Here is a 26977-nt window from a genome sequence, read left to right as displayed (position 1 = left end):
AGCCATCGCTAACTAGGAGAGCGAGGAGAAAACCTTAACGAATCCTCTGGTGTGCTCCTCCCTGAGCATCTGCCTCATCCATTCAGGGCACCATTAGGCTGGGTGGTGTGGTAAAGCAAAGACGATGACAGCCTAATTGTGACTCAGGTCCACAGATTCCTTCCACTTAACTGAAGCAAGGCATACAGTCAGAGGATCAAGGCAAGCCATCGAGTGCTGCAAGGGACAGTGCAAAGTTGTGACTGTGAGGCAGGCATGGTGGCACACACCTGTGACCTCAGGAGCAGAGTCAGGAGAATCATGAACTCAGCCTGGTCTACACCGTGAGTTTGTGGCGGGCAAGCTACATAGTGAGACCTTGTCTCAAAATAACGAAAGTTCTGATGATGCCAGTGAATTGGACATAAATCAGGACTCCCTTAGCCCACTGTGAAAAAACCTAATATGATTAAGAGTGTCTCTGGAATGGCCCCTTATGATTTAGGGGACTTCCTACTAAGGTTTCTGTGTCATTTCAGAGGCCTAACCTGTCCCACCCATGTACATATGTGTGTTAAGTCAATAGTAGGACTCTGGATATGGCACGTGGCCCACTCTTTCTTGAGAATAGCTTGCCAGTGAGCAGTGTGCTGTCTGACCAGGCTGCCTCCTATCCTTTGTGAAATTGGCGGGTGTGAATTGTTAATTAAATGAGTACAAGCTAAGATGGAGATAAGATACACTTGAGTGGGCGGGGAAGCTCAGCTGCTGACTGGCAACCGCCTGCATCACGTCCCTTCTGAGGTGGCATTTCTCAACACATTGGAAGGCAGAAGCTGATCTAAGATACAAGCTAATTATAGTTTGATGAAGCTACCAAGTGGAGTCTTAAAAACCTCAGTGGAGGTGGTCCGTGTGATCGTGGATCTTGTGGCCAATGGCTGGTTCAAGGCCTTGGCTTGTAACATACTGAGCAAAAGTTGCAATGGCAGGTAGATGCTGAGGTCTCTGAAGTTACAGACTTCAGCTTGGGGAAGACTTGAAATCAAGTGATTTTCAAACTTGTGGGTTTTGTCTGCTATGCTTGGGCTGGTTTTACAGATGGTGTTGATTTTCAACTGTTGAGAGTATCCAAGCTCTTACAAAGACAAGAAAAAATCAACTAATGACTCTCCAGAAAGCAGTGGCTTAGTGATGCCTGAGGTCTCAGGGACATCAGTCTTTGCTTTTGTGGAATGGGGAGAGTGCTGCTCTTACTTTGTTTCCAGAGTTCTATGCCTCAAGTTCTTTGTCCTAAGAAAGGGGAACATCACTTCCATTCAGGGTGGAAACAGGAAGCCCTGTCATGCATTGAGTGAAAGCCTCAAACTCAGAGAAGACACCATTTACATTCCCCCTCACTGGAAGCCAAATTTGGAGGAAGAAGGAGGAGGTTGTGATAAAGTTGCCCGGCACCTACAATTTACTGATTCCATTTTTTGACTTTGTTTTCATTATTTGTTTTTTGTTGTGTTTTATTTTTTGAAATAGAGATCTTGCCATGTTGCCCAGATGGATCTCAAACTCCTGGGGTCAGATGATCCTGCCACTTTATTCTGCCAAGAGAGTGGAACTGCAGACATGTACCACTACATGGGGCCTCTTAATTCCTATATTAATCATTTGGCCTTTGATAAATTAATGACTGAATAATCACCATACTAAATGATCACATAAATCACATAATTTAAAATATTTTTGTTCTCTTTCCTGGTTATAAAAATTAAAATCCCCATCTTTTAGTTAACATTGTTATTGGTGTCATTATTTTCTTTCCAAAAATGCATGGAGTGCCAAGCCGAGGGGGGTGGGGAGACTTATAAATCCATGTTTCAGGAGGATGACATAGTAATGTTTCTTTATATGTTTTCCAGTATCATTAGTATAATTTTGCTTTTTTATCAAGAGGAAGCAGCCTGTGAGTACCTCACCCCAGGGTAGATATTCTGTCTCCCATGGCTTTGAACAACCCCAATGTCTCTTGACCCACCTTCTCAAGAAGCCAGGTGGACTAGGGCATGGTTTCTTCTATTGCTCTTAAAACTTTTGCCCCCACCTGCTTTTTGGTCAAGACTTAATATTATTAGGGCAGTGTTAAGTTCATCGCAAATTTGAGAGGAGGTGCAGAGAGTTCTCATACAACCTCTATCTCCTCCTTCTGTGCATGCTCCCCACTTTGAGCTTTTCTTCCCAGAATGCATCCTTTTTACAGTTGATGAGCATTCATAGACACACTGTAAGTAGCCAGGTCTCTGGTATCCATAGACACACTGTAACCAGCCAAGTCCCGGGGCCCATTAAACAGCATTCTCAATGCCATGAGTTCTGTTTATCTGAGTTTTAAATAAATCCATGATGGCATGAATCCACTGTCACCACACAGAGTGCCTTTGCTTCCCTAAAATCCTGTGTGCCACTTTTTTGTCCCTCTTTCCCCCCTAACCCATGGCAACCACTGATTTTTTTTTTTACTGTCTCCATAATTCTTCCTTATCCAGGATAGTCTGTACTTGGAATCACACAGTAGTTCATCTTTTCCAGTTGGTATCTTTCACTTAGCTGCATGTGTTCAGTTTTCTTCCCTGTCTTTCTATGGTTTGATAATTCCTTCCTTCTTAACACTAGTATTCTATTGTCTGGCTGTGCAACAATTTATCTGTTCACCTACCGATGAACATCTTGGTTGCTTCCAACTTGTCAATAAAACTACTACACTTATGTCGTGTGGGGTGTGTGTGTGTGTGTGTGTGTGTGTGTGTGTGTGTGTGTACATTTATTTATTTTGGACGTATGTATGTTTGGAAGACAAGTTGCACAGGTGAGTTCTCTTCTACCATGAGGGTTCTGGTGATCTAACTCAGTTCATCAGGCTTGGCAGCCAGTACCTTTACTTAAGCCAGTTCACCAGCCCTGTGTCTATGTTTTTACATGGTTGTAATTTTTATTTCATTTGGGTTAGTAATGAGGAGTTTGGTTGCTAGATCATACAGTAAGTGGAGATTTAGTTGTGTAAGGAACTTCTAGGTTGTCTTGCGGAGTAGCCATGTTGTTTTACATGATTACTAGCCATGAGTGAGCACCTGTTGTACCGTACCCTCACCAACATTTGATACTGTCAGTGGCCCAGATGCTGACAATTCTAATAGTTGTATAGTTATGTTAGTTAACCATTCTTTAACATGGAAAACACATGAAAGAACATTTAAAAGGAGAAAATTTAGTCTTGCTATTGGGTCTTCAGATTAGAAGTCCTCTAAAAGAGCAGTCAGTGCTCTTACCCCATGAGCCCTCTGCCCAGCCTTATAATCCAGGACAATCCCTTTGCCCTGTGTTCACATCAGCCAATCATATTGAGCAAACTTTCTGTCGTTGATTGATTCCTAATGATCGGACTCCTGTCTACAAGCCCTCGGCTTACCCCATTTGATGGTGCCTCGTAGTCTCTCCAGAGGAGCCGAACTAGAGATTCTCAACATGGCTTCCAAGTCTCGTTGGCAGTGAGATAGTTAAAATCTGCATGGTGACCTCAGTCATTTCAGAAACAGGCCATGGGAGAAAGCATTGTGTAAGATGTTTGTGCTTAATGATCCAACACAGCCAGCAGAGGTGATGTATCTTCCAGCCCTGCCCTCATGGCGGTGTGTGCATGCCACTTCAGGCTGGACACTGTCCTCTGGCATCATGCCCTGGGAATTATGAGTTTAAAATGCAACTTCAGCTGATGCCAGATGGTGTGACCTTTTTGTGACATATACTTTGTTAAGGCCTTCTGAAGATCATGTTTTCTGAAGCCATATTCCATTTTTCTTGTTAGGCACTTCAGTGAGTATTGGTCTATTCAAACTGAATGGCAGATTTCCTGGAGCATATGCCTCTGCTGGCTGCTGGCCAAGGTCTCCATCACTCGTTTTGGACACTGTTTATATTTGAAATGTTGCTTTAATTGCTCTAATGAGGCACTATCCAGAAGGGCCTGAGGTTTGTCCATTAACAAATATGTCTTGCTGTAGTTTGGGTGCCTTTGTAGTTGTTTGTGTTTTGTGGTGCATGGACTCAAACTCACAACCTTGATCATGCTAGGGAAGTGTTATACCACTGAGCCACCTCCTCAACTCACTGACAGAATGTAGCACAAATCTAATTGGTCTTAATAACAAAACCTGGAGTTGGATATTGGGGTTAATGCTGAAATATCAAAGGAGAGCAGCCTGCAACTAGTTCTTACCTCTACTGAATCTTCAGAACAAAGGGGCAATCCTGTCCCTACAAACCTTCAGACTGAATGCAATGATCTCCTGTCTCCTCCTGCCTAATATTCCTCTCTCTGCCTGGCAAGTGCTGAGATCAAAAGTGTGAGCTTTGTTTCTCTTTTAGAGTGGATCAATCTCATTAGCCCAGGGTGGCCTTGAACTCGAAGAGATCTGTCTACCTCTGCCTCCTAAGTGCTGGATTAAAGGTGTGCACCCCCACTGCCTGTGCAAGCCTGACAACCATGTAATCTCTTGACCCCAGGTAAAGGTAGAAGGAGAGAACCAACGCCACAAAGTTGTTCTCTGAGCTCCTCACATGCGCTACGGCATACAAATCTCTACCCCTCACTATAGAAATGAGAGAGAGGGAGAGAGAGACAGAGAGGGAGGGGAGGGGGAAGAGGAAGAGGAAGAGAAAGAAGAAGGAAGAACAAGAGAAGAAAAGACGACTAGTTAAGCTGAAAGAATTGCAATCTCACTGTCATGAGAGGACCCTGGTATCCTCTAGTTTCAACTTCAACAGCAGCCTCTCAGGTCCTGTGATTCCCCAAAGAGAAGACTTCATCAAAACACAAGCAGTTAAGACTCTAGTTAAAGCAAGCAAAGAAACAATCATTGAAGAAATTTCTCTTTGCGACAGATGGAGACCATTACAGAAAACCACAGCCAATCAAAATGCAGAAAACAAGTGATTTCATGGTGCCCAGCCATAAACAATACATATAGAAAGCAACTACTGCACCTACATTTTAAAGCTCAGGAATCATTGTGGAAGAGGGGGTGGAAAGTTTGCAAGAACCAGAGGACCAGGAAATCTGATGTCAGATTGCATCTCCTAGAAATGCTAGGGAAACAACACTCATGAAGTGTCAACTCTATGGCTGCCTAAACAAGACCTGAACAAGGATGACACCCGTAGACAGGCTAACTCGGAAGCAAGAAATCTCACCAAGAATCCTCCTAGACAAGGAACTACAGGCAACCAAAGGATTCTGAGGATGAGAGAAGTAGTCTTCCCTGGGGAAGAACCCCTGTTGGTTATCCTATCCACGGTGGTCAGCTCCAGACTGATAGACATACAAGTAGCATTATAGGATTATAATAGCAGTCAAAGAAAAAGAGGCGAGCATTTGAGAGAAAATGGGGTAGTGGAAACACATGAGAGGGCTTAGATGGTGGAAGGGGAAAGAAGAAAATGATTTAATTTTATTTTAATTCCAAAAATTTTTATATACTCTTTAAAATGTAAGAGGTCTGAATCAACCAGTAGCAGCCCCAGTCTTGTTAGCCATGGGGTTTAGATTTCTCTTCTCCCTCTTGTCTTTCCCTTGTGCCTCTCCCAGGTCATCTTCTAGAAAAAGCCCCTTTTACCCAGAACTCATCTTCTAGAAAAAGCCCCTTTTACCCAGAACTCAGTCTAAGTAAATGGATAGGGTGCAAGGATATGTTGAAGAGCCTAGGCACACCTAATGTTGCAAAGTTCGCTAGAGGGAAGGGTGGCAGCTCTGCCTTGGCACCTCTGCTGAAGAAATCCCTAAAGTTGCTTTGATCCAATCTAGATAATGTTCACTATCACCCATTATCCTTAAGTCCTGTGTATGGCGCCCTGAGCTGGCACAGTGGTCACTGTTACTAGCGTTCTTTCTTGACCACCAGTCCGTTACCATCCTCGTATATGCTGTTTTGGGGCCTCAAGTTGACCCACCCATTGTCTTTTATGTCATATCTTTGGAGACTGGTTGGTTAGTTCATCCTGGGTCTAACCTGCCCGGCATCACCACTGGACCATAACACTTCTGTCAATAAAACAGAAATCCCAAATGACAATACACTATGGGGAATTGCATCTTCTAAAACCAAGTGACTGGAGGTGTAGAGCATGCATAGCAGAGCATGTGCATGGCATGTGTATTGCATGTGTGAGGCCCTGGGGTTCAGCCCCAACACCAAAAACATCTAAGAATTCTCTAAGTACTTGTTTGCACTTCTTCAAGGGGGTGCTCAACTTCTCATCAGTATTGCTGACCTGCCCTTCAAAAGAGAGCAGATTCAGCTGCTATCTCTCCCCCAAGGGACCAATAAGGGAAGCTGGGGCTTTTTATAGTATGAGACCTCTAGAGATTTATTTTTTCAGCTTTGGGGATTTAAAAACAAGTTTCCTGTCTCTGTGTGAAGAAAAAAAAAAGACAGAGAAAATTATGATGGTTAGGACATGATGGTTTTATGTCTATTTTTTGAAAACTTGTTACAAATGAGTAATTTTCAGTTTGTGGTGTGTGGAATGAGAACAACTAGAGAGAAGGAGGCCTAGAAAGTGGAGAGTAGCAGGAGGAAGAAAGCAAAGGATTGGCCTTGGCTGTTCTGTTTGGTTGATGACATGCACTCCTGTGTCTCTAGGAGTCTTAACCATGTTGAAATCAAACAGAAAAAGAGAACGTATTCCAACCTGACTCGTCTTCAGATAGTTTCTTTCCCCTTTTTAATTAAAAATGCACCATCAGGCTGGAAGTGTAGCTCAGTGGTAGAATGCTTGCCACTAGCCACTCGTGTTCTTGGCAGAGCACACACAAAGACCTGGGTTTGATGCCTGACATTGTTTATGCTTTTCTGCTTTATTTTAATTAAAAAATAAATAAAAATGGAAGGCCTTTCATTTAGGAATTAAAACTCCCTACCCCCGCCCCCTCACCTGTTCAGCAAGAAATAAAATGAAGCCTAACATCAACGCTTCTCTGGTCCATACCAAAGCATTCCATCCATGGGGACAGATGTCTGAGCAAATGAAACCCCATCCCTCGGTGTGCATTGGCGGAGTCTAACCCAAAGCCAGATGTTTGCTTTGGGCCTCAGGACTCATTTATATGGAAGTGCTCCGAGAAGGTCCATCTATTCTGGAATAGAAAACTGACTTCTACCCAGAGCCCACCCCAGAGGCACTGTGTTGGCAGGCCACAGGTGTTTCCATAAATACTGGAAAAACCAAAATCCTCCATCTAATCTCTGGGCCAGGGGTGATGTCAGCTCCAATTGGCCTCCTTGATTTGCCTGTTAACTTAGCTGCTTGTCTGTTTATCCAGCATACATTTATGATCCTCTACAGTATCGTGCCAGGGCCATACAAAAAGTACAGGGAATCATGGTTCCTTGCCTGCATATACTCTGTGGTTGCAGTAAGTGTGGAGTGTTGCCCGAGAGTTATCCAACCCAGGGTTATGTAGGAGAAGAATAAGAAAGATGTTGGAGGCCAAGTGGCCCATGCCTTTAATCTCAGCACTCAGAGTAAGGCAGAGGCTGGATGAATGCTACAAATTCAACATCAGCTTGGTCTACACAGCAAGTTCTTAGCTGGCCAGGGCTACACAGGGAAAGCCTATTTCAAAAATTAAAAGGCGGGGGGTGGGGGAGGCGACAAGAAAAAAAAGGAAAGGAATAGTGGCAGGGGAGGAAGAGGAGAATAGCAGGAGATTAGATGGAAAAGGAATTTTTCTTGAGTGAGTGGAAGCTAGCCACTATGGTCACACTGTCCATGCATGCTGGCTCTTTAGGGGACAACACGTTTACAATGATGACAGACTAGAGCCTGGCAAGGCCACTGTTTCCAACTTGGCCTCATATTTATAGTTTAGCCAATGTATTTGCTGTCTAGTTTCTCTCTCTCTCTCTCTCTCTCTCTCTCTCTCTCTCTCTCTCTCTGTGTGTGTGTGTGTGTGTGTGGTGGTGTGTGTGTGAGAGAGAGAGAGAGAGAGAGAGAGAGAGAGGGAGAGAGAGAGAGAGAGAGAATGGGTCTGTACATGTGTGTAAATTGGTATCTGAGGTGTGATATCTGTGAGCTAATTATTTGGAGGGAATTTCTTAGAATTCTTTGTGGAATTCACAGTACTTGAAGTAGGCAATCCAGTGGTTGCCCTATTATGCTGAGAACAACACAAGTGAAAATGGGTCAACCAGACCCGTAAACACAGCCAGACCAGATTCCACAGCTTTGGAGCACAGAGTCACTGGGCTTGCCTGCAAGCCCAAAGTCAGAGGAGGCTGGGCAGGCAACAGCGGAAGCCTGGTTAAAAACAAAAAGTAAAGGCCACCTGGTAGTAGCTGTAACCCTGGAAACTGCTCCCTCCCCTTCCTCCCTCCCTCTCTAGTTCTCAGGGTGGAAAAGCTGAAAGTCCCCACATCAGAAGTTGGGTTCGCAGTGAGCTTGCACAGACTTTCGTGTTTGTGGGTGTTTTTGTTGTTATTGCCTTGCTCATTTGATTATATAATGCATTTTCCATTTCTTGTTGAGCAGCAGAACAACAAGGATGCTGGACCAACACCAGCTTCTGCTGGAGTGGTCTTTTGCCCTGTGTGTGCCTGGAGAGCTTATGGAAACATCCCAGAAACCTGGCAGTGGTGGTCCAAGCATTTAATCCCAGCACTCAGGAAGCAGAGGCAGATAGTTCTCTGTGAGTTTGAGGCTAATCTGGTCTACAGAGTGAGTTCCAGAACAGCCAGGGCTACACATGGAAACCCTGTCTCAGAAAATAAAAACCACCCCAGAGCTCAGAGTTCCCATCAGATATTGGTGGGGCCCAGAGATGTGTGTTTCTAACCAGTTTGAAGGGGACGTGGGTGCTGCCCTCTGAAGCCTGGGTGTAGAAGACTACTACTAATGCCTACTGCTGGCGGCTATTAGTGCTAAATGAATGAACATATGTGAGATGCTTTTAGCTGGGGGTGACACAAAACAGTCAGGACATTCTGTACATGCTTTTTGCTTCTGTTTTGTTATCATCTGTGCGCGTGCGCGTGCGCGTGCGCGTGTGTGTGTGTGTGTGTGTGTGTCTGTGTCTGTGAAACTTGCTTTGGTTTTATAATGACTTCTCTACTTCACATGAAGAGGACGTGTGAACTTTGGAGACAGATTTAAGTTGAAGAATGAGGTTATATTGACCTAGAGAGTATATGGTGCTCAACTCCTCAGTGCACTCAACATAGTTTGCATGTTGTGTGTAATAAGATTCTTGTGTGGGTGGTAATGGGATCATATGTGGGCTTGGGGAATGCAAGATGGTGTCAGATCCAAGATCTTCTCATGGAAGGGTGAAAGGAACTCAAAACAATTGGTAACTTGTTCCTGGGCATCCTTGGAGCAGCTTTCCCAGTGGGTTGACTCCTTCTGGTCTTTGAGGAAACAGAAACCTGGTACACATGTGAGTGCTTGCAAGCTTTGACTTAAGTCAAAGTGTGCTTATAAGAACAGAGAAACGTGGAAGGTTGAGAAACCAGAAGTTGACTTAGTGCTCTGGGTACCAGATCCTACATTTGACAAGACTCATGACAAACTACACCTGCAGCTCTGCTCTAGTGACAGGACCATTCAAAGTCCCTACTCCTCTCTGCACATGTCCACTGAGATTCTCAACGCAGAGGTTGTCTGATCAGATTGTTACAGCAACACCCACCATGGAATGTCCTTAGAACACAGCCTCTAGTTCAGCTATGTAGTCCTGGAGCAGTCATTGCCAGGCAGCAAGCAGAATCCACTTCAATGCAAAATATAGGACATGGCACTACTGCCTCAGGCCCTATCCCAGGATGCACTTGGGGATTGGGGCAGTCTAGTGTTGTCAAAAGAGCAGCAGTTTTGGAATCAGATGGGAGTGGGTTCGAACCATGGTTCTGCCATTTAACTCAGTTTCCTAGCATAGAGCCTGACATATAATAACTGTACTTAACAAATGCTACGTTAGCATGTTGATAAATTAAAAATTGGCAAACTATAGGTGTATAAGCTACACTCAGGCCCAGCTTATACTTGGTTTTCTTATCCCTTAGACCTATGCCAATGACTCCATTATTTAATTTAAAGCTTTTACAGATTAAAGCAGTATCTCTCTCTCTCTGTGTTTCTCTCACTCTCTCTCAACACAAAAACAAAAATCAAAACAAACAAAAAGTCAATAAGACAAAAACTGGCAAAACAAAATGAAATTAGATAAAGAAGAAGGAAGAAGAAGAGGAGGAGGAGGAAGAAGAAGGAAGAAGAGGAGGAGGAGGAGGAGGAAGGTGGAGGAGGAGGAGGAGGAGGAGGAAGAAGAAAGCCCATTAGGAAAAAAACCCTCGAGTTCATTTTGGGTTGGCCAACTACTCCTGGGCCTGAGTGCAGCTTATACACCCAGTGACACTCCATTATAGAAAACTGATTTTTCTCCTTCCAGCACATAGGCATAACATAATTAAATAAATGAATAAATCTAGAAAGTATTCATTATTATTATTATGTGTGCACATGTATATGTGATCTGTGTGTGCCCTGGAATCTATGTGGAAGTTAGAGAATAACTTAGGACTCAATTCTGTCCTTCCATTGTGGGTTCTGGGGACTAAACTCAGGTCATTGGGTTGGTGGCAGGCACTTTAACCCACTGGGCCACCTTCCCATCGCGTCTTCTGTATTTCAGCGAATGCTTCTAAACTGTCAATCATTTCCTGCTCCTCCATACAAACCCAGTTGTACCCATGTCACAAGCCCAGGATTTCTGTCAAACCAAGTTAGTAAATCCATACTGAAATGTCTAGAATGAAAGTTTCATTTAATTGGTGGTCAGGAGAAAGCTGGTTCTTTCCTTCCACCATGACTTTATGTCAGGCTCACACAGCACGCACTTTTACTTGCTGAGCTGTTTCTCTCCCACCTAACTCAGATCTCTTGAGCACACCGTTATTTGTTAGAACTTTGGGAAATAAAGTATTTCCAACCTTACGGGTGGGGAAGGAGTATCTTGCTTAAAATTTACTCTGGAAAAATTTACTCTGGCAAGTGTATGGTTAAAAGCGAGTACTTTATCTCCTGTTTGCTTACTTGAGACCAAGCTCAAGGGCCCATTGTTAGTAGAGAGGGTGGGTAAAGCCCTTTAAGAGGGTCCTCATTCCAAAAAGGATTATATGTATTGTTCAGGTGACCGATTGCTCTTATCCTCAGACTGGGAGTCATTGAAATCACTCAAGGTCAGTTTCTTATCTTGCAGTTCATCTAGAGGTCGTCCATGCCAAAAGTGGGATTGAGTTTCCCACTGACATGTTTTTTTACTTATGTTTGATTGATTTGATTTCCCTTCCCTTATACTAAATAATACTCGGCATCCATTTCAAGTCAAGTTTTGTTGCCATTCACTATCATGTATGCAACATGCCAACAACTGCAGACTTTGAATTATGAACAACAGCTGGCAAATGTTGTTGAGAGAGTACCGAATTTCCCCCTTGACTTTGAGGAGCAAGACTACACTCAATACAAATCTATGATTACCAGCCTCGAAAGCACTAATCATTACAAAAAAAAAAAAAGTATTTATCAGAACAAACTCAAAGAACCATGATTAACAGCTCCTCCATTAAGAAAAAAGCAACTTTGTTTTCTATAAAAATGTTAACTTTGTAGGACTGGGAATCAAATCATAGTCTCTTACTGACTGTGTGATCATAGCAGTTTGCATAATAGCTTCTCATTTGAAAAGTTTTATTGGCAGTCTAGCTCAGTGGTTCATGACAAGAAAGCACTTAAGATTACAAGGCAGAGTGCCAACTGTCATGCCTGCCACACACACACAACCTCAGTGATCTGTTTCTGCCTTTGCTTTCCTTAATCCCAGTCTGTGGCTGAAAGGGGACTTGCAAGCTGTCCTTGGCATTGTTAGGTTGGGCTGTGGTTTCTGGCTTACTTGACAGAACCCAATAGAATCAAAGGCACAGTCAAAGGCACAGCCAAAGCCAGGCATGGCAATGCATGCCTGCCATCCTGGCACTTGAGAGACCAAAACAGGAGACTTGTAAGTTTGAGGCCAGCCTGGACTCAAAAACAACAAAAGAGGGGCTAGAGAGATGGCTCATCAATTAAGAACACTAGTTGCTCTTCCAAAAGACCAAGGTTCAACTCCCAGCACCCGCATGGCATCTCATAACCATCTGTAACTCCATTTCCAGGAGATCTAACACCCTCTTCTGACTTCTTAGGCACCAAGCACATAAGAGGTATATATACATGCCTGCAATGTGTATACATACAAGAGGTATACATACATGCCTGCAATGTGTATACATACAAGAGGTATACATACATGCATGTATATGTATACATATATGAGGTATATATACTTGCCTGCAATGTGTATACATACAAGCATACAAGCAAACACATAAAATAAAATAAATAAACCCTGAAAAAAAACAAGGAGAGGGTGAGAGGGGCTATACCTCAGTAGACAAAGCACATTCCTTGCTGGTATGCAGAGCCTTGGGTTGAATTCTTCACACAACACAGAAAGTACAGCTAAGGCCATACTATGTCAGCACCCTAATACAAGACCTACGATAGAATACAAGAATACAAGACCTCTCTTACTTTAAAAAAAAAAAATCCCTCCTAAATTACAAGTTTCACTGCTCTGCCTTTCCTTTTTTTGCTTATAAGTTATGGCACCCTTCCAGTCAACCATCAACTGTGATTTCACTGTATAATGTGTGCTTTAGCAAGATTGTTGCTATAAGGCAGTAGGATCCCAGAACACAGTACATAAATGTTTGGAAAATAAGATCAGTGTAACCTAATATACTGCTCTTTTAAATTACATTTTAGGGTAATAAATGTTTCTATTAAGTTGAGTTTCTTTCCATTCCGACAGTAAATAATGAGTATTTGAAGCATGCCCATGTTCGTCGCATGAACATAAGTCACCGTGAAATTGTAAAGTCTCCAGGAGGGAGACGAGTGCTAACCTTCTCATTCTCTCAGAGTTCATTTGTTGTGTTTTTGAGATAACTTATTTCTCTCCTTCTTCTCTGTAAAGGTAGAAACCTGTGGGTTCTTGTTGTGGGGAAGTCTCCAAAGGAACACCGAATTGGGATTCCAGAATTCAAATACGTGGCTAATATGCATGGAGATGAGGTATGTACCTGGTGGGAATATCTGCAAGAAACTTTTGCCCTCAGGTTTCCCATGGTCTGTGTCCACACTGACAAGAAAGCCTGGATGAACACCATGAGTCGTAGTCAGGCAGCAAGGGCCCGAGCTGTCTTCCCTGGGAGGCGTGGGAGGAAATTAAGGGAGCCAGCTCTAGCAGCATCAGACAATGTGGCTGTATGCTTGGTCCCCTGAGAGAGTAACCAGAGCTGCCCTTGTGTTGGGGCACTCTCTGAGCTGCCTCCAGCCCTGTCCCAAGGCTCCTTCTTGGAGCACAGGAGTTCTGTTGTACTTGAACTCAAAACAATTGAGAAGACACCAAATAACAATCCAGACTCCCAGCATCTGGCATTTTTAATTTTAATCTTTATTCATTTATGGCACTGGTCTCATGTTTTCTAGGCAAGTACTTCATCCCTGAGCTGTTCCTCCAGCCCCAGCATGGCGTTTGGAGCTGTCTGTTACAGCTCTGGGACTTCCAGGGTGCAAGTCGAGAGATACACAATGTTCCTTCCATTCGACCACTTAGACTCTGTAGTGTCATCTCTTCCAAATTAGAGGAGATGAACATTGTTTTTATTTTGTTCCACAAACTACCCTCTTACCGCTCTTACAAGAATGGCTGGTACCCTAGTTTGCTTTCTTTTGCACTGATGAAGACCATAACCAAAAGCAACTTAGAGGGAAAAAAAGGTTTATTCCAGGTCATTAAGGGAAGTCAGAGAAGGAACTCAGGACTGAAACTGAAGCAGAGATTATGAAGGAAAGCTGCTTACTGCCTTTCTCTAGCTCCCAGTCAGCTCCCTTTCTCATAAGTCCCAAGACCACCTGCCTAGGGGTTAGCTCCACCCACAGTGGGCTGGGTCCTCCCACATCAATCATTACTCAAGAAAATGCCCTGCAGACTTGCCTATGGGCCAATCTAATGGAGACATTTGCTTAACTCAGGTTCCCTCTTCCCACATGACCCTAGCTTGTACAAAGTTGACTGAAAACCAACCAGGATAGTAGGGCTGTTGAAGATATCTACCTCTTTCTGACCTTGCTTCCTCTGGATCCTTTCATTGTTGTCTGTATACCAGGGCTCCACACAGCTGAGGAAGGAATGGTAACTCCCACTGTAAATGAAATTGACAGGGGATGTATAAAGTTCCCTATAAAGTACATTTAGCCTTTAGGAATTTCAGAGTCCATGCATATGGCCAGAAGCACAGCCTGCTGGTTACCAAATCATTCTCGATTTGCAATAGCTGGGGTGGGATGCTCTAGTCAATGCTGGACCTTGTGACCCAATTTAACCTCCTCAAGCTCTGGTTCCATAGGACCTGTCTCCACCCTTTATGACACACAGGGCCAGCCCTTGCCAAGCATGTCACCCAACCCGTCCTGCAGAGAGGCTGTTTCTTGCAGCAGGAGTTAAAATGCAAATGCATGCTTGCAAGAGAGGAACCTGATTTGGGGAGCATACAGAACAATACAACTATTTTGTTGTCATTGTTTTTAATCATAATGGACTGTTTCTTTAAAAGACTTCATGTTGCTAGGAATCTGCCCAAAATCGCTTTTAATGAACAGCTGTCTGTTACACACAGCGGCCCAGACTTCCTTTTCCTTTTGCTATCTAGTCTATTGATCAAGGGCTTCTGGAATCCATTTTTAATAAGAGACAGATGGCACTCATTGTCTCCAGGAAGTTATTTATTGACTCCCCGGGGATTCAGAGGTTACAGGCTGCTGCTCAGAAACTAATCCTCAGAACCAAAATTTCCAGAGAAGAGCCTGGTCCCTGCCCTCCCTGCCTAGCTATGCTTGCCCTTTCTGTGTTCGTTTACAAACTCTTGATATCCTATCTGCAGGGCATCACTGTGTCCCATCAAACCCAGGCTCTGTGGTTCACCCCGAGTCTTTAAGGAACGTTGAGAATGGATTTGGGATGATGGAGAAAGCCTTCACATGTTCTGAGTGGGGATCTGAAGTATTGTGAATGTCTTCTATGTCCCAGCTCATGGCTGTGTCTGTGGGCTCTACGGGCCTATTAAAGAAATGTATTATTCTGGACTCTAGGTCTTGTGTCTTCTGCCCTCCTACTGGTGCCTCTAGGGGCTGGAGACAGGGATGCCCTACCTGGAAGAAGAGGGCTTACTCTGAGCATAAAATCTGAGCCCCACCATGATCCTCTTAGATCTTTTGAAAGTTCTTGATTTCAATCCTCCTAGAAAGCCATGTAGCTAACATCCTGGACTGTGGCTCTTGCCCTTCTTTAGAGGTATTTCTTGATCTCCTGATGTGAACTTGGACCTCTGACCCCAGGATCTTCAGCACTTCCAAAAGTTTAGTGCCTCATGGTAAATTCCTTTAGGAGGCATACACACTGAGTGGCTCAGCAGACAGTTTGTACCACATGATTTTTTGAGGACATTTCCTCTCTCACCTAGACACCATCACCTGAAGGGGGAGGTTCATAATTGGTTCTATGTGCTTGATGAGATTAGTTGCAGCATCAGGGCCCATTTCTGTCCCCTGTGAATTTCCACTTTACCTCTTCAACACCTTATTTTAGAATCATCTATCTTTATATTAAAATAATAATGTTAAGGACCAGTGAGATGGCTAAGGGGGTAAAAGCACCTGTTTCCAAGAGTGATGACCTGAGTTTGATCCCTAGGACCCAGGCAGTGGAAGGAGAGATCCAACTTCCAAAAGACATCCTCTGACCTCCACATGCCCTGGGACGTGTGTACCTACACAGACAGACAGACAGACAGACAGACAGGCACACGCACACACACACACACTCACACACACACACACACACACACACACACACACACACACACACACACACATTCCGTAGGCAGGGAGTCTTGACCTTTCTAAGAATGGAGAAATCACTGGTATGATGGCTCACACCTTTAACCCCAGCACTCACAAGGCAGATCTCTGTAGCCCAGCTAGGGCTACAGAGTGAGACCCCGTCTCTAAAGGGGGAAGGGGCCAAGTTAAGCACAAACAAACAAGCAAGCAGTACATGCTTGCTTTCTGCTCCTGCCTGTGATAGGTCCTTTGCTTTGTCTTTTCTGCCTGCCAGCCCCAGCTCTTCCTCTTCTGCCTACCTATAGACCACTCAGCTTTTTATTAGACCCATCAAGCGCCTTAGGCAGGAAAGGTTGAAACAGTAACACATCTTTTCATAATTAAACAAATACAGTAGAAACAAATGTGACACATGCCTTTACATGGTTAAAGAAATATTCCACAGCATAAACAAACGTAACACATCTTTGCCCAATTAAAATCATATTCCACAACATGCCTGCTTTGCCAGAAGCTAGGCAAGACAGTCCAGAGGACCCGTGGATGAAGAGGAAAACAGAATTCCTACTCTGAAGGCTTCAGTGGAAGAGGAAGGGTGGTTAGTTCAGGGACTGTAGCCTGTGTTAGTAACAGAGATGTCAAGTGTAATGGGGCCACAACCTAGATGTGAAGGTCAGAGAAAGCATGCCTGCAGCGCAAATTCTAGTTGGTCTTAATAATAAAACTTGGAGACAGATATTGGGGTTAAAGCTAAAGATCAGAGAAACAAAGCAGCCAACCACTGGGGTGTTCTCACCTCTCCCAATGCTCAGAGCAGGCTGCATCTGTCTCCACCGAACCTCAGACTGCACTGAGCTCCTGTCTTATATTCCTCTCTCTGGTGCTGGGGTTAAAGGTGTGGGATCCCAAGGGCTGAGATCTCCTTTGTGTGTGCTCTGTTTCTCTTTTAGACTGGATCAATTTGGAGTAGCTCAGGGTGGCCTTGAACTAACAGAGATCCATCTGCCTCTGTCTCCCAAGTGCTGGGATTAAAGGCATGTGCCACCACTGCCTGGCCTCTATGGCTAACTATTGTGGCTACCTTTTGCACTCTGATCTTCAGACAAGCTTTATTTGTTAGATCATAAACCAAATATCACCACACATGCAAGATAATATAATATTTAGGCCAACATCTGAACAAGAAGGACTAAGCAATCGACAAAGGGATTAAACCTGTAACAACCACAATTGACAGACTTATTGCCACTGCCGCCACCCCCAGCTGCCGTACAGCATAGTTTTTTGTTTGTTTGTTGAGATACAGTTTCACTATACTGCCCTGTCTCCTCTAGAGCTCACTATGTAGAACAAGCTAGCCTTGAACCCACAGAGACCCACCTGCCTTTACCTCGGGAACATTGGGATTAAAGGTGAGCGAGCACTGCTGCCACCACCACACCCAGTGAGCAATTTAAAAATAACCCCCACTGGTTCAAGCTTTTGCTCTTTCCCTCCCCTCCTTCATTCTCCCCCCTCCCCCTTCTGCTCTCTTCCCCTCCCTCCTTACCACTTGCTCTCTCACTGGCACCCGCCAAGGAGATGCTTTCAAAATTTTCCACCATTTCTAAGCATTCTCTGTAGAATGAGACCCAGACACCCAGACGCATTTTTACCTATCTGGCCAGCTCCCATTTGGCTGAGTGAACTAAACTGATACAGAATTTGTTTTCTGCTTTCTGAGTTGAGTCACCTGGGGTGGGGGTGGGGAGTCCCAGAAGCCGGTGTGTGTCTCAGGCCTGCCATTGTTTCCAGGGACCCTAATGAGAAAGAACCCTGTGTTCTCTAGCAAGTCAGTGTGGAGAATAGCTGGTTAAGCTGAGAGGCCATCTCACCACATTCTCTCTTAAAGTTTGGCCACCCGAGGTTCCATACTCCAAGCCTTAAACTTAAGGGAAAAAGAGAGGTTTATACATAAAACATGAATGAGTACTTGAGCCATTTATATTCAGTCCAGGGAGAATACATTTGAATAATATTTGTCATAAATCACAGGGCGGCAAATATGGCCCAATAAGGAAAGTAACAAGAGGATTTTGTTTAACTCTCTCTGAGACGTCATGTGTTTTGCCTCAGCCTTTTAAAGCTAACTGGTGCACGGTTGTTTCTGCGTATTCATGAGATTTTTTTTTTTTAGTTAAGCACTAAGAAATTTATTAAGATACTTCTTTGGTTACACATGGATTTCCTCTGAAAGAAACGTTATTTAATTATTTTATGACAACATGGGTTTTCTTCAGTTTCAAAAGTGATACTAGAAAAATAAGCATTGAGAAGCCATCCGGGAACTATCACCCCGAATGGCCATTATTAATATTTTCAAAAATATTTCCAGAAATTCATATCTTTCTGTGACAAGAGAATAGGAGAAATTAAAATAATCTGGCAGGGCAGGAGGAAGGAGGCTGGGGAGACAGCTCAGTGGTTAAGAGCACTGGCTGCTCTTCCAGAGGACCCGGGTTCAATTCCCAGCACCAAATGGCAGCTCACAACTGTCTGTAAGTCCAGTTCCAGGGGATCCAATGCCTTCTCTCTGGCCCCACCTGACATGTACATGGTGAACAGACATAGATGCAAGAAAAACAGCCATACACAGGAAACAAAATTTCAAAATTAAACAAAAAGTTTAAAAATCTAAAATAAAATGTATGGCATAGTCCATATGTAAAATGCACGGAATTTATTCAAATTTAATGTGTTAACCAGAGAATAAAACTGAAGTAAAACTAGATGGAGAGCTTGGTATTGTGGATTTTTTTTAGTTTCTTTATTATATGTTATTTATTTATTGTGTGTATTTGAGAGGGTGTGTGTATGAGAGAGAGAGAGAGAGAGAGAGAGAGAGAGAGAGAGAGAGAGAGAGAGAGATACTGCTGTGTTCAAGTGTTTGGACCCACTGCCACAGGCTTACACAGGGAGGTCAGAGGACAGCCTGGTGATATCAGTGGGTTTTGCTTTAATTTTTAATTTTTGATTATTAGTTTTATTTTATGTGTGGGCTTTTGCCTGAATGTATGTCTGTGTACCACATAAGTGCCTGGTGCCTGCAGAGGCCAAAAGAGGGCACTGAATCCTGGCACTGGAGTTATAGACGAGTGTGAGCTGCCATGTGGGACTCAAATCTGGGTTCTCTGGAAGAGCAACCTCTTAACTATTGATCCCTCTCTCCAGCCCCAGAGTTTTACTTTTAACATAATCAAAAAAGTGGGCATGTTTGAAGGAAATGTAAATAATAGTGTATACCAAAATCATATGGCAAAAACTGTGAGTGGTATGTGGATAATAAGCCAACATGATAAGTTCCATGGCCATAAGAATGTAACAGTCAGAAATATACAGAAAAATAACATAGATGAGCAAAAGCAGAGGCTGCAAAAGGAGACTATGGAACGCTGAAACCTGCTTGAGTCCTGAGAGTAATGAATAAAATTTAACCACCTTAAAATCCAGTGTCTAACTTGGATCTGGGTTTCATGTGTGCCATGTTCTTCTCTTGAAAGGCAAGGAAATGAAGACTTCGATGACAAGAACTGTCACTCTGATTCTCCTTTAAATCGTTCTGAGTTCACTCGGTCATGCACATACAAAGAACTTACATTGGGAAAGTTTTCTTCTATGGTTTTGTTGAATATGTTTTCTGCGCCTTTGAGTTGGATTTCTTCACCTTCTTCTATACCTATAATTCTTAGGTTTGGCCTTTTCACAGTATCCCATAGTTCCCAGATATTTTGTGATAGAGATTTGTTGGACTTAAGACTTTCTTTGGTTGATGAGTCTATTTCCGCTAGTGTGTCTTCAACCCCTGAGATTCTCTCTTCCATCTCTTGTATTCTGTTGGTTATGCTTACATCTGTAGTTCCAGCTTTTCTATTTCCAGCATTCCCTCAGATTGTGCTTTCTTCATTGTCTCTATTTCAGTTTTTAGTTCTTGAACTGTTTCCTTGAGAGATTGATATTGATTGACTTGAAGATTGATATCTTGTATTTTTTGGTTAGTTTTTTTCTTCCATTTCTTTAAGGGATTTTCTCATGTCCTCTTTGAGTTCCTCTATCATTTTCCTGAAGATGTTTTTAAGGTCATTCTCTTCTGGTTCATCTGTATTGTGATGTTCAGGTTTTACTGGTGTATGGTTCCTAGTCTCTGGTGATGTCATATTGGGTTTTCTGTTGTTGGATGTGTTTTTACCTTGTCCTCTTCTCATCCTTTCTTCTGGGGGGTATAGCAAGAGTTTCTTGGTTCTCCTGGTGGGTGTGGGACCAAGGTTCTCTTCTGGTAGATGCAAACAGATCCAATACTCTGATGTCGGTCCTGTTCTCGTGAATAGAGGTGTCACTGTTCCCTGGGTGTTGGCAGTGTTCAGGGGGTGCAGGGTCCTGGGCCGGCGGATGGAGGCAGGCTGCCTCTGGGTGTTCGGTGTTCGGAACCCGCCGCCGAACTGGTCCGGCACACAGGTCGCTTGTGTCAGGTGACTCTGAGCAGCGACGACAAACCAGAACAGATAACTTACAAACACACCCTGAATTGTCACAAAGGAATCCTTTTCAGCAGTCTACTGTGAACTGACATTTGCCACTGTGGTTTGTTTGACAAGTGGTCTCACCTGCTGGTGGCTCAGGCCTTCCTTCAATCCCAGCACTCAGGAGGCAGAGGCAGAGGTAGGGGGATCTCTGTGAGTTTGAGGCCAGCCTGGTCTACAAAGAAACCCTGTCTTGAAAAACCAACCAACCAAACAAGCAAGACAGAAGGAAGAAGGGTGGGAGGGAGAAAAGGAGGGGGAGAGAGAGAAGTAGGGAGAGGAGAGGAGACAGAAAGAGAAAGGAAGGGAGGAAGAAAAGTAGTGGTCTCACAAACGAATTGTAATCTAAAGCAGCAAATGTGGAGACCCCCACACACACAGGGGGATCTGTGCGTGGGGAACATTTTCCCTATTATTTCTGACTTAATAATAATAGCCCCACTCCTCTTTCTGCACACAGACCGTGGGGCGAGAATTGCTGCTCCACCTCATCGACTACCTGGTGACCAATCACGGGAAAGATGCCGAAATCACACAACTAATCAACAGCACTCGGATCCACATCATGCCTTCCATGAACCCAGATGGATTTGAAGCCGTCAAGAAGCCCGACTGTTATTACAGTAACGGAAGGTAAAGAGGGGCATGGTCTCCCGTCAGGCACCCATAGGCCCCAGCAAGAGGAGTCACCTCCCAGTCAAGCACCCCAGATCCTGTGCCTGTCATGGGTGCCCTGGGGCTCTTCAGGCCACCTACCTAGTCCCTCAGCCTCTACTGACCACTGCTCACCCTCCCTGCTTCGTTCGGCCCTCTGATCTTTCTCCTAGAACTCTCAGGTGCTGTCTTAGCTCAAGAACCGTGTACATCCGTTCCCATTCTTCATCCCCATCAACTGCCTCAATAGTACTCTTACAAAGACTCTTTCCCCAGACATGTGGCATGTATTTAGTCCCTCCACCGTGTGCTTTCTGATCCTCTGAATCTATACCTTCATGGCACAATTTTTAGCATGTTTATTTATTTGTGGGGCATGATCTAGGACTTGCCACAGTGGGCATGTAGAGATCAGAGAATTAACTTGTGGGAGTTGATTCTCCCCTTGTACCATGTGTGTGGGTCCTGGGGATCAAATTCAGGACACTAGGCTCAGCATCGGGCACCTTTACCTGTTAACCCATCTCCTGGGTCCCAAGGTCTAATTTCTTACTTAATCTCTTTCCCTCCACTAAACTCAAGCTACTAAGGGCAGTTTATCATTGTTAGCTCAACATTGCCTAGCACAGTGGTTCTCAACCTTCCTGGTGCTGTGACCCTTTAACACAGTTCCTCATGTTGTGCTGGCTCCCAACCGCAAAATTATTTCATTGCTACTTCACAACTGTAATTTTGCTACTGTTATGAATCATAATATAAATGATGGGGCTGGATAGATAGCTCAGAGGTTAAGAGCACTGACTGCTCTTCCAGAGGTCCTGAGTTCAATTCCCAGCAACCACATGGTGGCTCACAACCATCCCTTATGAGATCTGGTGCCCTCTTTCTGGTGTGCAGATATACATGGAAGCAGAATGTTGTATACATAATAAATAAATAAATAAATATATTTAAAATAAATAAGTAAATGATATCTGATATGCTACCCCTGTGAAAAAGTTGTTTGATCTCCCCAAGTGGGTCGTGACCCACAGGTTGAGAGCTGCTGGCTTAGCATCATACACAGACCTTCCAAAATTACCCATTGGTATATTAATCCAATACCCTAAAAAGTGTAGGTGTTACAGCATGGTCTATTAGTGTGTTTTGTTTAAAGTGCCTCAGGGAGCTGAGTTTCTCGGTGCTTAATGACACATATATTTGCACAGTTTATAAATTTGTTGAGTTCGCCGAAAATAAATAAGTAAACTCTCACTACTGGATTCCATTCATCTTTAACTTTCCTAGCATAGCTAGGCATGGTCACAACAGCTTTCTGAAGCATGTTTGTATAAAGTGACCTGTTCTGGCCCTTGGGTGTAGTGTAAGGAGCCTCTGCCAAGCATGGTGACAGAGCCTTTTTATTGACTGTTGGTTCTGGCAGTGCTGAGCTTAAGAGGGGCAAAGCAGGGTTGATGTCAACCCCTGCTTCATCTGGGGTCTCAGCGCAGGTCTGTCTGAGACAGTTAGCCTGGGGCCATGTGTCTGGCATTGAATTCTGGCTGTCACCTGGGTTCCTCATTGTCCTATGTAGCCCACCATGTGGCTACCAGTGGTGCCTCAGTGTCTAAAAGGCACCGTTCCCAGAACAAAAAGTTCCAGAATGCAAACAACTGTCCAACCTTTGGTTGTGACACAGTAGCTAATGTCCCATCGGGAAAACAAATCACACAGTAGGGGATGGGGGCTTTAGTTATGATTCACGAGAGGTCCCCACATCAATTATCCACTGGACTTGTGTTCACATCTGGGAAACACCTGGAACCACAAGACCAACTCCCCACACCCACACACCCCAATAAACAAAATCATTTCTTTTCAAGGGAAAATTACAACAATTATGACCTGAACAGAAACTTTCCTGATGCCTTCGAAAATAATAACGTGACACAGCAGCCTGAGACCCTGGCAGTCATGAAGTGGCTGAAAACCGAGACATTTGTCCTCTCTGCCAATCTCCACGGGGGTGCCCTGGTGGCCAGCTACCCCTTCGATAATGGCGTGCAAGGTAGGTGATGTGGCCCCTGCTCTGACCCTGGCCAACCTGAGCTGCAAATGCTCCATCCCTGAAATAGAATGAAGTCTGCAACCCACACTTAACTTTCTCTGGCTGGCAAAAAAAAAAAAAAAAAAAAAAAAAAAGCCTCACTTTCCCTAATACTGAACTGTCCTGTCATTGGATTTGTTGTTGTTGTTTGCTTGTTTGTCGAGGAAAAGGAATAAGAATGAATCTCTGTACCAGGGTACCCAAAACAGACTACATAGCTGAGAGTGACCTTGAACTTCTGATCCACACAGACTTGCACCACCTGGCCTGGTTTATGAAAGACTGGAGATCAAACCCAGGGCTCTGTGTGTAATAGGCAAGCCCAGGGCAGCCTGAGCTACATGGCTAGCTCTTCCTGTAATTCTTAAACAGTGGGTGGACAATGAGACTGAAATAACAACCAGTAACAAGATACTCATGGGTGAAATCCTACAGCCAGATGGAGATTTTATCACAGACTTAGGGTATGTGGCTAGAAGAAAACAAAACCAGGATGGCTTATCTTTTTTTTAATCTCATGAACAGTGTTGACTCTAGTGGTTCTCAGTCTGTGGGTCTCGACCCCTTTGCAGGTCTAATGACCTTTTCACAGGGTTGCATATCAGATTTTTTAAAAGATTCTATTTATTTATTTATTATTCATATAACATTCTGCTTCCATGTATATTTGCACACCAGAAGAGGGCACCAGATCTCATAAGGGATGGTTGTGAGCCACTATGTGGTTGCTGGGAATTGAACTCAGGACCTCTGGAAGAGCAGCCGGTGCTCTTAACCTCTGAGCCATCTCTCCAGCCCTGCATATCAGATATTTACATTACGATTCATAACAGTAGCAAAATTACAGTTATGAAGTAGCAACAAATAAAATTTTATGGTTGAGGGTTAGCACAACATGAGGAACTGTATTAAGGGGTTGCAGCATTAGGAAGGTGGAGAACCCTGCTTTAGAGTCTGTTGAATGAGATGTGCTTTAGTATAAGGGCCAAGTGTGGTGGTACACACCTTTAATCTTAGCAGTTGGGAACTAAGTGAGCTCGAGGCCAGCCTGTGTACACAGTGAGTTCCTGAACAGCTAGGACTATTTAGAGAGACCCTATCTCAGAAAACAAACAACCAACAATTAAAAAAATATCTTTGAAAGTATGACAGTGACATGCATGAACCCCTAGCAACACCTAAGGAAAGTTGCTGAACTCCAGAAACTGACAAGCATAAGAAGAGGTGACTTCATTTTTAAATTAATTATTCTGTGATCTTACACTCTTGCTGGTTAAAAGCAGAAAGAAAATGGAGGGGCATACTTTAGTTAGGGTTCCTATGGCTTCAAAGAGACACCATGATCACAGCAACTCTTATAAAGGAAAGTATTTAATTAGGGTGGCTTACAGTTTCAGAGGTTCAGTCCATTATCATCATGGCAGGAAGGATGGTTTTCTTGCAGGCCTGCATGGTGCTGGAGGAGGAACTGAGAGTTCTACATTTTGATCCTCAGGCAAAAGGAAGTGAACTGAGTGTCACATTGAGCATAGCTTGAGCAAAGGAGACCTCAAAGCCCACCCCTACAGTGACACACTTCCTCCAACAAGGCCACACCTCAGAATAGTGCCACTCCCTATATGTTTATGGAAGCCAATTACATTCAGACTACCACAGGGAGTGTTCAGAAGTAGAGAATGAGACTGTGAGTGCTGTGATATGTCTGCTGATATGTGTTGTACACATCCCTTTGCCTTCCTGACACAGCCACGGGGACACTGTTGTCCCGAAGCCTAACCCCAGATGACGATGTTTTTCAACACCTCGCATATACCTACGCTTCCCGGAACCCCAATATGACAAAAGGAGATCAGTGCAAAAACAAAAGGAACTTCCCCAATGGAATTACTAATGGGTACTCCTGGTATCCACTGCAAGGTGAGCTTGTCTTCCTTATATTTGCCTTGCTGCTTTCACCTGGAGGTACCAGGTAGTGTCAAAAGATCTCTAAGGCACAATGCAGTCCCTCAGGCAGGTCTCCATCCCATAATATCACAGGAGCAGTGGAGGTGACCGGCAGTTTGGGAGGGTGTAGAGACATGTGCCTCACTGCCCATGGCCTCCTTCATTGACTCAGACATTTGTTTGTTGACTCTGTGTGTGCTTAGTGCATCCAGAAACAATGCCAAGAAAGATGGAAGACTGTCTCACCCTCCAGTGGAATGAAAATAAGGAGTTGGGTTACAGTGCCATGAGAGTAGGAAGAGAGGGTTAGACAAGGTTCAGGTGTTGTGAAGGGATGGACAGCCACAGCCAACACCAGCAGGGACCTCGAAGGAAGGTGGTACTTACATCCCTCCTACAAGGATGGCTGCCACTGAATATGACCTTGCAATAGTGGAGACCATGTGGCTAGTCTCTTTCCAACTTGGATATCGTGAAAAAATGTTCTTCAGGCAGGACCAGGGAGTGGGGCTCTGGTTTCCCATCCTTGAATAAGATGGCTAGACAAAGAAAGAGTGATAATGGAGGGAGGGAGTTCAGAAGGAAGGCTATTCCGTTGTTGTCTTGTTTTGTCTTGTCTTCTTGGCGTTATTGGGGATTGAAACTAAGGTTTTGCATGTGCAAGTGCAAATTTGAAATCCTCTTTCAATGAACTATCCCCAGCCCTCTTTTTACTTTTATTTTGAGACAGGGCTTACTAAATTGCCCAGGCTGGCTTTGAACTCTCAGTTCTCCTGTCTCAGCCTCCCAAGTAGCTGGGATTTATAGGCCTGTACCCTAAGGCGTAGCTCACACTTAGCAGAAAGAGTAATGTCAACAGAAGCCAATGGCCCCACCTCTGCCCCAACCGTCGTGCAAGTGTGAGGTAGAGGAAGCCTCCTTCCTCTCAGTTGCAGTGGTCATTCCCAGAAATGACAAAAGTAATTACTACAATATGTAGTTACTTCCATACAGGGGTGTATGGAAGTTAGGACTAGTCTAGGTACTGAAACACAAGAGGAGAGACATAGAGAGGGAGGGTAAGAGGAGAGACCTCATGCTAGCGATGAGCAGCCATTCCCCCCTGACTAGTCGGCCTGGCCCCTAGACAGCAAGCTTCAGGCTGCATTTCTGCACATAGGCCATTTCCACAGGCGCCTCCCCCAGCTGTCACTTTGGAAGCATGGGCTGTCTAGTAATCTAGCACAAACTGGTACTTTTGTGTCTGGGTGGCCTGCTGCCAACTTTCCAGATGAAGTAAATAAGCATAGACCTCAATTGATGGTGTTCAGGCACTGGGCCCTGCTAGACATGGAGGCACCCTAAAATTCATTCTGTTGTTCAAGATCTGTTCCCACCCACCTCAGGTCGCCAGCATAGCCCTGGTCCTCACTCTTCGTTACTACAAAGGACCTTCTGTTTTGAGGCACAACTGTAACTGCCAAGACAAAAATCCAGATGTGTGGAAATTTCCAAAGTTGTTGCAAGTTATTTGCAATTGTGTATTTGTGTATGTATATATGTATGGGTGTGTGTGTGTGTGTGTGTGTGTGTGTGTGTGTGTGTGTGTGTGTGTGTAAATGGTCTCAGAGAGGAATAAAAAATCCATAGGGTAAAAAAAAACAGAAATTGAAAGGACAAAGTAATCTTTGTCACTAGAATCTGGATCTATATTAGATTACTTAACATTTTGATATTT

At 44.1% G+C, this 26977-nt stretch overlaps 1 protein-coding gene across 1 annotated transcript in view; it reads left to right on the top strand.

The window, feature by feature from the left end:
* Window positions 1-26977, top strand: part of Cpm (carboxypeptidase M) — a 58332-nt gene that overhangs the window by 19799 nt on the left and 11556 nt on the right. Inside the window, exons 2-5 of the mRNA XM_035450620.1 lie at window positions 13094-13191; window positions 21037-21209; window positions 23093-23277; window positions 25063-25233. Of these exons, the coding sequence (XP_035306511.1) occupies window positions 13094-13191; window positions 21037-21209; window positions 23093-23277; window positions 25063-25233 (627 nt within the window). The remainder of the gene's footprint in view (window positions 1-13093; window positions 13192-21036; window positions 21210-23092; window positions 23278-25062; window positions 25234-26977) is intronic.

Source organism: Cricetulus griseus (assembly GCF_003668045.3).
Source record: "Cricetulus griseus strain 17A/GY chromosome 1 unlocalized genomic scaffold, alternate assembly CriGri-PICRH-1.0 chr1_0, whole genome shotgun sequence".
NCBI lineage: Eukaryota > Metazoa > Chordata > Mammalia > Rodentia > Cricetidae > Cricetulus > Cricetulus griseus.
The sequence above is the reverse complement of the archived record's forward strand: the minus strand, read 5'-3'. Positions and strand labels throughout refer to the sequence as shown.